General features: G+C 52.8%; 1 protein-coding gene across 2 annotated transcripts; it reads right to left on the bottom strand.

Annotated features, from left to right (window-relative positions):
* Positions 1–2,586: 2,586 nt before the first annotated feature.
* Positions 2,587–9,233, bottom strand: RPS10 (ribosomal protein S10). 2 transcript variants are annotated; one of them, XM_054087409.1, is made up of 6 exons: positions 9,139–9,233; positions 7,714–7,863; positions 7,085–7,256; positions 4,003–4,080; positions 3,204–3,259; positions 2,587–2,671 (listed from the first exon to the last, which is right to left on the bottom strand). In XM_054087409.1, the coding sequence occupies exons 2-6, from the start codon at positions 7,861–7,863 to the stop codon at positions 2,630–2,632; spliced, it is 498 nt and encodes a 165-aa protein (XP_053943384.1). In that variant the 5' UTR covers positions 9,139–9,233; the 3' UTR covers positions 2,587–2,629. The 2 variants fall into 2 exon arrangements, with proteins under 2 accessions (XP_053943384.1, XP_053943383.1); XM_054087408.1 differs by lacking the exons at positions 2,587–2,671; positions 3,204–3,259 and having other exon boundaries at positions 3,857–4,080.
* Positions 9,234–10,254: the final 1,021 nt, after the last annotated feature.

A 10,254-nucleotide genomic window follows, 5' to 3' on the forward strand; every position in this document is an offset into this window, starting at 1 on the left:
AATAACGTAATGCGCCTTCCAGAATCGCTCACCCCCACGCAAACAGCGCCACCACGCCTCCGCCCGGCCGCGAGGCCTTTACGCCGGCGGCGCAGCTCGCCTTCGAGAATAGGGCAGCTGGTCGTAAGCGTTGGGAGGATGCGTGCTGGGGGAGCCCTGGCATTTACGGAAAATACGCAGTGGTAGAGCCGGCTCGCAGCGCACATGGCTCCGCTTTGACAGCGGCGCACTACGCAAAGAGCGCAAACGGTAGCGAGGGAAGAATGCTTGTCTTGCGCAAGGCGGGGCGGGCGGCTTACGCCAATGGCGGAGCGCGGCTTACGCCAGTGGCGGAGCGAGGTGGCTGGGGCCCATTGTACCCCACTGCGGGGGGAAGCAAGGAGGGCGCAGGGGGTCTGTGCACCCCAGGGAGGGGAGAGGGGGCTGTGAACCCCGAGGGGGGAGTAGGGGTGTCTGTACACACCCCAAGGTAGGAATAGGGGTCTTCCGCATGCCCTGGGTTTGGGGGGAAAAGGCTGTGCCTGCACCCTAGAGTGCTGGGGGGGCTCTGCACCCCAAGTTGGGATGGGGGGACGGGTGTCTCTACCCCCTGGGGCAGGGTCCCTGCACCCCAGGGAGGGGATTTCTGCAAACCCTGTGGGCTCAGGCCAAGGGGCATCAGCATGGAGCTACCCCACAAGGGTTACTTGGGCTGCAGCCCACGTGCAGACGCTCCTCACTCCCACAGCTCCACCATGTGAGCCCCTAAACCTCACCCCATCATCAGTGTCATCCCACCACAAAGACACCTGCATGCAGGCCTTGGCTTGGTAACACAGCAGCTACAGGTAATGGGGTGCCACCAGACACCCCAGCCAGGATTTTGTGTGGTCCTCCAGGAGGAAAATCCTGGGAAAGGGGTGAAGGGCTTCTCCAAGAAGCGTTTGCACAGCACTGGTTCGGCTTCCGCAGCCTGGTCTTCACAACTGGAGACAGCGGAAAACAGAGGGTGAGCCAAGAAGCCTTTAACATAGAATCACAGAACAGTTTGAATTGGAAGGGACATCCAGTTCCAAACTCCTGCTGTGGGCAGGGACACCTCCCACTGGATCAGGTTGCTCCAAGCCCCATCCAACCTGGCCTGGAACACCTCCAGGAGTTGGGATCTTCTGACCCTGTTGACCAGCAGAAGGCTCTTTGCCAGGTGTGGATTCAGGGAGCATCCAGAGCAGGCACCACCCAGAACACAGACACCAGAGCAGCCATGCTTCCCACCCCATCCTACAGCTCAGGCGACTGAATGCTGAAAAACTTGGAGGAGGAGGGTGGAATCCATTCCCTACTGCACACAGAGCTCCCATCACAGCCTGGACGGATGGGTTAGGAGACCAGGATGAGATTAAAAACATGGGGGCAATACTTCCCTGGGGAAGAGCCTACGGACACTGGTGTTCACCCTAAAACAAATGCCATTTTTATTGCTCATTTGGATGTTCCCTTTAAGGAAACAAATGTTCTTATAGAAGAAAATATTTAGCACTTCGTAACATCACTTGGGCACTCCAAGGGATTTGAAATAGCTGCTGAATTCCACATGAAGTTGAATGTTTTGCTAAACATGAGCCTGCTTCCCAAACAGAATCCCAACTATAAATGCATAGCAGCAAATATAAACATTCTCACTGCACTGTAGGATAAAATAAGCAGAAACTTGAACAAAGAGCTCCAGCAGACGCAGACAATCCAGAAACTCAAGACCGTCACTAGGCAAAGCTGAAAAAAGAGCTGGTTTAACACACATTCCCATTAAGAAGAAGGCTAAGAAAGACATCTTGGCTAAATCCTTGGGATTCAGCAGAGCAGTCAATGAGGTTTAACCAAATCACAGCCTACAAAGAGGTGATGGATCAGTTAAAGATTTGAAACACCTGGTCTCTCCCTGCAGTGCCAGCTCCTTCAGAAATAAAATAACTTCCCTCACCCCAAAGTAGGGCAGGAATTAACTCCTTTCCCCAGACTAGCACTGATGTGATACGAAGAGGCTACCCTGAAGAAGACACCATTTCCCTGGCAGAGCATTATCCCGTTATTAGTCGGTGGGTGACATCTGCTGGTCAGACACCGCAGGGGAACCCGAGCTCTGCTCCCTGCCCCAGCTCTGCTCGGCTCCAGGTGCTGACATAACGCTCCACGGTTTATTAGCCCAGTGATTTCCCAACTGGGATCAAGGAAATGCTCACCTGTCCGTACTGGTGGTGTCCAACACGGCTGAACTTGCTGGATTTTCTGTCTACAGAGCAGAACTGCCTCTCCTCCAGCTTTACTGCATTTGTGGGAATGACTAGGAATTAATATCTTCCTGAGCAGAGTGGGAAAAATGCAGGTAGTGCTTCCATGAACCAATGCTCCTCATTCCCCCCAAGAATCACCTCTGTACACTAGGAAACCCCATGTCAGTAACCCCCAAACTACAAAGCTCCTTCTCATAACCTCCTTTCTAACCCCATGTTATCCCACTGCTGTTGTTAACCATGTCAAACATCTGAGTCTGCTGCGTGAGCTCTGGATTTATGCACTTCAATAACAGCATGAGGCAACCCAGGTGGCATTTTCACCTATTTTATTATACACAAAACATGAGCAGGAAGTTCTACTGAGGAGGCTGACCACGTCCACGACCAAATCCACCTCTCTGCAACAGAAAAGGAAGAGCATTAGAAGTCACCATATTAAACAAGCGACAGCGGCAACTACCCAGCAACAAGACCCACCAATGTGATAAGAGAGCTCGCTGTCCTTCCTCATTTTCACACTGCTATGATACGCACAGCCCAACCTGACCCGTTTGACATCAGCTATCTGACAGGGGTTAGCCAGACCAGCGAGACCAGGAACAGAAGCAACCCATCCTAGCCAGTTCTGTGGATCATGTCCTAAACTCTTCCATTTCTGACACATAAAATCGTCCATCTCCTCCAGAGAGCTCAGCTTGCTTCTCAAATGTGCTGCTGGCTTCCTGTCACAGCAGAAAGGCCACCAAATAGTTTCCCCAACTGGAACGCAGCAGGCGAGCTGTGCGTAGAAGGCGAGAGCTGCCAGCCTCTCCCAACACAATCACAGCCAAGTACCAGCACGCTGAAGAGCAAGCATGCAGATACCGCCCAGCCGCTCTCTCCTAACCAAAGCCTCAGTAAAGGAGGGAAATATCAAAAGCAAATACTCACGAACTGGAATTCAGTGGCAGCTCCAGCACCAGCCTCGGCCTTCTTGTCAGCGCCAGCTGAAGAGAGAGGGGAACGAGTTACCAATCGGAGAATACGCACCCCAAGTAAAGCTCTGCTTTGAATCAAAGGCTTATAATCAAAGTAAACCTAGGCCAAAGGCAGCAAAGTAACACAGCTATTACTAAGGCTGTTAGAGAGTTACTGAACCCACCCCAGAGAAAAGCCCACAGTCCAGCCTGGCAAGATTCAAGAACAGAATCGCAGATTCATGGACTGGTTTGGGTCAAAAGCCCATCCAGTTCCAACTCTCTCCCATGGGCATCCTCCTAATGGATCAGGGGCTCCAAGCCCCATCCAACCTGGCCTTGAACCCCTCCAGAGATGGGGCAGCCACCACTGCTCTGGGCAACCTGGGCCAGGGCCTCCCCACCCTCACAGCAAAACATGTTTCCCTCAGATCTCATCTCAATCTCCCCTCTTTCAGCTGAAAACCGTTCCCCCTCATCCTATCCCTGCACTCCCTGATCAAGAGCCCCTCCCCAGCTTTCCTGGAGCCCCTTTGAAGTACTGGGAGGCTGTTCTAAAGGTGTCCCCAGAGGGGATATCACATCCTCGAGGATCATATCCACCAGCAGATAAAGATGATCTCTGTGGCATAAATGCCTCAGCTATGCCAAGAGTATAATTCTCCCCTTTTCTTCTTGAAAGGAGGCCAACACTGAGGACAACTGTCCCAAAGAGATAACCTGCTCAAAGAGCAAGGTCAGCCTATTTCCACAGCAGCACGATGGACACTCACGTGGAACGGCACTGCGTCTGTATGTATCCCTGTCAGCTTCTCCCCGAGTGAGACGCGCAGGGCGTTCACCTTCCAGACCTAAAAGAGAAAACAGCAACAGTAAATTCATGCATTACACAAAGAATTCATTCCACAGATAGTGAGCCTGCATCACCAGGTGGAATAAAGCCCTTCAGTTAAGCACTAGATCCACCTGCAGAGCCGCACTGTAGGCAGCTCAGTGTATTCAAACCTCAACAAAAAAGTTAGGTAGTAAGGAAAAATACACTTTAAGGCTGAAATTTGCTTACAGAATCAGTTTGGGCTTGGGCTGAAGTAAAATAATGTTAAAAATGGATTTACAGCATCACCTCAACAGCTTTCTGGCCTCCAAACAAGAGTCAAAAATTAATAATAATAAAAAAATCCTGAAATATAGGGAATCCGTCCCATCTGACGAGCTTGTTCATAGCTGTCACAAACTGCGTGACACTGATCCCAACACTATCAGTATTACAAATCCTCCACCACAGAATAGATTAATAAAACTAAGAGCAGATTATCTATGTAACATCAGATTAACATCAGAGAGAACACTTGCAGGGAAGAAACAGATGTGGTGGGGCTGCCAGCCTCTGCATGACTCTTACAGAGTCCCCAAAGCACCAAAGTGAAACGTGCTCCCACAGAACCAGACTGAGGTCTTCACGCCCAGGCAGGAGGGCACGTTTAAGGGCAGCTGCTGCCTGGTGCACAAAAGCAGCCTCAAATATGCTGTAAGAAACACTAATCATGCACTTCTACAGGCTTGATTTATACTACAGGTACTGGTTTTCCACATAAAACCCAGCTCTGACAACTGTCGCTTTTATTTAAAAGAGAAATACGTCCCACTGATACACCAACAGATTAACTTATCTTAGCGCATCTATATCCTGCCTTTCTGTCAGGTTAAGCCATTACAGCACCACCCCCCAACACTGGATTATGTTTCAAACTTCGGCTCTGTCCATCCTTACTTTCTAATAGTTCAATCACATCTGGCACAGAGACAAACTGCAAACATCAAATACACTGTAGTCTTATATCTGCTTTAGACTGACTGTTCCAGTCTTTGTACCAAGCCTAACTTGAGAAAGCCAGAAGCACTGCACAGAAGCACCAGGAAAGGCCTCAAAACCCAAAGAAAGACCCATAAGCTTGGATTCCACACTCCCTACTCTGCGATGCCTGTTCTGCTGCAGCCTGAGGCAGATAACCCACAGAGGATTTGCCCAGAGACAGTCGATTCGTGTAGCCTCACCCTGCCAAAACGAGGACTGAAGTCACCAGCACTGCACAGGAAAGGCTGAAGATGCTGCAAAGCAAAGCTTCCTCGCCACAGAAACCTGAGCGTGTCTTAGCCAAGGGCTGCGAGCCCCACGCTCCCATTAGGTATGCAGCTTCTTCACCTTGCTGGATAAACACAAGATCTAAAGAATAAATCTGGTAACACCCAAAGCTACTCAGAGATCAAAGAAACCGTCATCTTCCCAGTTTCAATGCAATTCTTGCCTTTGAAGCAAACGGTGCTACCGTTCTGTTAGACTAAAAGACAAGTTGCCAGCGATGGTGGTGAAGTCCTCAGCATCCCATGCCCGCAGCTCTGGAGAAGGACGAGTGGACTCCAACCAAATCCCAGAAAGAGCTTTGTCCCACAGGACGTCCCTTTTGCAGAGTGAGCCCTTCTCCAAGAGCACAATGGCATTCTACAGCGTTATTTGCCGTAAACACAAGGGCAACTTCCCACACGGCAAACAGACCCACCACCTCCAGCCTTGAGGGAGAAGTAGCATTTCTTGCCCCTGGAGACCTGGCAATGCTGTTCTGCCAACCATGGCTGCAGTAATTTTCTCTCTCCTTTCTATAACAGCTTCCAGAAATTTTGATGTCCCCAGAGATCTTCTGGACAATTTTACAACCCATGTTCTGCACTGTGATGTTTCTTCTCTACTACTGCACAAGAAACCAGGAAAACAAAGCAGAAGGGATTTGGCAGAGCATTTTTAAATGCTTACAAGGAGCATAAGCACCCTTCCTATTCTAAAGCACCTGCTTGGAACTCAGTAACCATTCCAGAACTGAACCGAGGGGCTGCTGGCTTCAACACATTCACCTTGAGTTTATTTATACTGCACTATTACACAACATCGCTCACGACAAAGGACATCAAAATGGTTCACAAGCCAATACTACAAGGAAAACGTAGTTTCTGCCCCATGCGGATCAAACAGGCAGATCTGCAACCCCAACTCTATTATTTAACACCGCTATTTGAAACCGGAGAATTCCTTCCAGAAACAGATCTCCGCTGTCTGTAGGTTCGTTGAGTGTATGTGATAAATACAAAGCTGCGAGTATCCAACCTGACCACAGGTACCACAGCTGAGTCCCAATGTGAAGCACATCCCAGATCTAGGCTCAGCTTTCCCTTCCAGCCATTTAATCCTGTGCCTACACCCACAACTCAGGTTTGCTCCCTACCTCAGCAACCCTGGCCAAGGCCAAGCTTTCACACAACAGCCTCTCAGGTGGTTCTCCAAAGGATAACTCAGCCAGAGACAAGGTTCTCTCTACCTGCTGGATGAGACAGCGCACACACTGTCTTCCCAATGGAGAACTGCAGCGATTGCTGCAAGCTTGGCCTAGAAGACAGGAATAGTTTGTCAAGAGCACTGGTGGCCAGGGACATGGCCCTGTCCCAGACTCCACCAGGGCTGGACACCACCTGGTACCTCAATATACAGCCTGTGGTGTCAGCAGGATGGCTCTCAGCAACTCCAGGCGCTTGCGTGACAGAGAAGGCCAAACCCCATACTAAAATGTTCCTCCCAGGCCCTCTTCCAGCTGGCTAAAGCAGGCCAGTGGCCACCGGACTAGCACCAAATACAAAAGCAAGAAAACTTATCTCTGCCTCTTTGATCTATTAACATTTACGCATCCAAAACCCACAGCAGCTCACAGCGGTGCATGCTGGAAGCTGCCGCTCAGCTGACTGCGCGCTGCCTCACACACATCACCTCCTTCCCGGCTCCCTCCTGCTGACTCAGCCACCATCGCTTACCTTTGGGCCGCGGTCTGCCTGTCTCGGGGCGGCTGCGGCGCAAGGTTGCAGGGACGATCTCAGGGGGGAGGTGAAGGTAATCACGCAGGTACTGGATGCCCTCGTTGGTCAGATACCAGTAGAAATGCCTCCACGCAAACTGCTCTTTCACATAACCACGGGATTTCAGAGACTGGAGAGAGAATTCTCAGTTAATTCATATAGAATCCTTACCATCATGTAACATCACTGATCAATACTCTCACCAGACATTTCTGTGAACACAAGAGCTAATCAGCAGTATGTGGGAAATAGAAATGCGGACACAGATATAAGCTCACAGGTAGAGGATGGAATTACAGCATCATTCCCATTTTGTGAGAAAATAAAAGGCTACCAGGCACAGAAACATCACAGCTTCAAAACCGGAGTTAGAGGTGGGGGTCAACAAAAGAATAACCCTCTACGGCAAACAATAAATCAAAGAGGGAACAAAAAAATCAGGAAAATGGGAAAAAAATGGTAACGGGAAAGAAATACACCAAATGCAATGCGATGTCTGAGAGTGTTTGATAACGGCTGAGACAGTTCATTCTTAGGTTTCCTGCAATCCCGCGTGCCCACACCCCAGCCCAGCCTTGCCCCCGCACCTGCATGGCTTTCATGACATGGAGGTTAGGCACATTCTTGTCGACAAGCTCAGGGTGCTTCGGCATGTGGACATCTTTCTTGGCCACCATCACTCCCTCCTTAAAAAGGAGTTCGTAGATGGCAATTCGGTTCTTCTTGGGCATCAACATCTAAACCAGAAGCGAGACGTAGGCATTTAGACTAGACATAAGGAAGTATTTCTTTTAAATGAGGGTGGTGAGGCACTGGAAGAGGCTACCCAGGGAAGGTGTGGCTGCCCCATCCCCGGAGGTGTTCAAGCCCAGGTTGGATGGGCCTTGGGCAGCCTGAGCCAGTGGGAGGTGTCCCTGCCCATGTCAATGGGTTGGAAATGGACAATCTTTAAGGTCCCTTCCAACCCAAACTATTCCATGATTCTACAATCTTACTCTCTCTGGTTTTCCCCATTCTACCAACAGACCCTTCTCTCCTTACAAGAATACAGCCTTACACCAGAGCTGAGTCAAGCAGTCATCTATCTGGGAACAACAATCGCATTTCCAAGGTTATATGGAAAGCCTAACGCTTAATTAACACGCCAGCTCCCTGTCTCCTGCAAACCTTGCAGAACCACATTTCAACACCTGAGCTGCTGGATAGTGACCCCTTCCTCTTGTATTCATGTGAAAGAAACCAAGCAGTCCAAACCTTTGCTCTTTAACATTCAACCCTATTAAAGGCTGCGAACTATGTGGTAACAGGGAAAACAACTGGCAAGGACAGAGGCCCATGAGATGCAGACACAGCTCAGGGTGAGGCGCATTCCAGCCCTGCTGCCAGTGCCTCAGGCCTGAGGACACTTGTGCTGCTGTGGCGAGTTCTCACTTCCCTCGGGAGCAAGGAAAGGCTCCTCTGCTTCCCCCGGAGCCGGGAGTAGAGCCTGGCAGCACCTCTCGCTCCCATGGGAGCACAGCTCAGCCTCGGGACACTCGGCTCCAGGCGTTGCTTCCGAGCAGTGCGGAACCGTGGAGCTCCATGTACTTGGGGCGCGGCAAGAGGCACGGAGCGGCACGGGAGCCTCGGTACCCCCGGGCAGAGCAAGGCCCGCGGGATCCCCTCCACCACAGCCCCCCGGGGCGGAAGGGCCCGGTGTCACCGCTGGGAAGACAAACACAGCTCCCACCGCGGCTCCTCCCTGCAGTCTCGGGGGAAGCCCGGAGCAGCCGCCTCAGCCCCGGGCCCCGCACCCCGTGGCCTGGTCTCCGGTAACGGGGCCTCTCCGCGGGCCAATGCCCCCCCCGGTCCTTCCCGCCCCGCCAACTCGGGCCTAGATCCCCGCCATCCGAGAAATCCCGCTGTGGAGGGGCTGGGCCAGGGCTGCCCATCGCTGCCGAGCAGCGTCCCCACGCCGCGGGCTCGCGATGGCGCCGTTGCGAGGTGGATGCGGGCGCAGAGCGCGGCCTCACCGTGTCGGCAGCGGCGGGGCCCGAGAACGGAAAGGAGGGCGCCTGCGCCGCGCCGCTACTTCCGGCCTCCTGAAGGACCCCTGGCCTCGCGGGGCTGCCCACGGCGCTGCCTGAACGGAGCGCCAGGACCCGCGCGGGGCTGCCCGCGGCAGTGCCTGATGGGAACTGTCTCGCAGCCTGGTGGCATCGGCGACCGCGACACCCCCCGACTCCCACCCAGCCCTCCCCGTGCCCATCACACACGTGTCCCCTCCACGTCCGCGACATGATATCCCTTCCATGTCCCCACATCCCCACTCCTGCCACCTCTCCATGTCCCCAGTCATGTCACCTCCTCTCTGTCCTCACTCATGTCATCCCTTCCACATCCTCGCCACAAATATCACCCTCCATGTCCCCGTTTGAGCCATCCCTCGGTATCCCCACCCTCCCACTCCTGCCACCCTTCCATGTCCCCCCTCCTGTCACCCTCTCCATGTCCCAAACATAGATGTCTCCCTCCATATCTCCACTCACAACATCCATTCCATGTCCCCAATCATGTCACCCCCTCCCTGTCCCCACTGGTGACATCCCCTTCCACAACCTCCCGCTCACAACATCCATTCCATGTCCCCACTCCTGCCACTCCCTTCACGTCCCCACCACAGACATGTCTCCTCCATGGCCCCAACGTGTTACCTCCCTTCCATGTCCCCACATCCCCACTCCCGTAACCCCTTTGTGCCCCCACTCCCACCACCCCATCCATGTCCCCGCACGTGACATCCCTTCCATGTCTCCCCTTGTGTCACCATCTCCACGTCCCCACCACAGACATATCCCCTCCACATCCCCCACTCATGACATCCCTTCCATGTCCCCACATTCCTGCTCCCGTTCCCCCTCCTTTGTGCCCCAAACCCATATCCAAGAGCCACGAGGAGCCACGCAGCCCCGACTCGGGGTCCAGGGGGGACATGGCAGCCGCACGTTGGGTGCAAGTGGGCAACCAGAGCCATGTCCCGTCACGGCCACCCTGGCCAGTGTCCCTCCCTGCCCTGTTGGGAGCTTTGGATGCCTCAAGATAGGTGGGAGATAGTTTTTGTGGCCACTGGAGAGGTGACATCCCTGCTG

The sequence above is a fragment of the Cuculus canorus genome, chromosome 24 (assembly GCF_017976375.1).
Source record: "Cuculus canorus isolate bCucCan1 chromosome 24, bCucCan1.pri, whole genome shotgun sequence".
Classification (NCBI taxonomy): Eukaryota; Metazoa; Chordata; class Aves; order Cuculiformes; family Cuculidae; genus Cuculus; species Cuculus canorus.

Bases quoted from the DNA above. Each gene is read 5' to 3' on its own strand.
- RPS10 (XM_054087408.1), bottom strand. From the start codon at position 7,863: ATGTTGATGCCCAAGAAGAACCGAATTGCCATCTACGAACTCCTTTTT. The intron at 7,257-7,713 runs GTGCGGGGGCAA...TTCTCTCTCCAG, and splicing joins ATGTCATGAAAGCCATGCAG to TCTCTGAAATCCCGTGGTTA. The intron at 4,081-7,084 runs GTAAGCGATGGT...TTTCTCTTTTAG, and splicing joins AGGCAGACCGCGGCCCAAAG to GTCTGGAAGGTGAACGCCCT.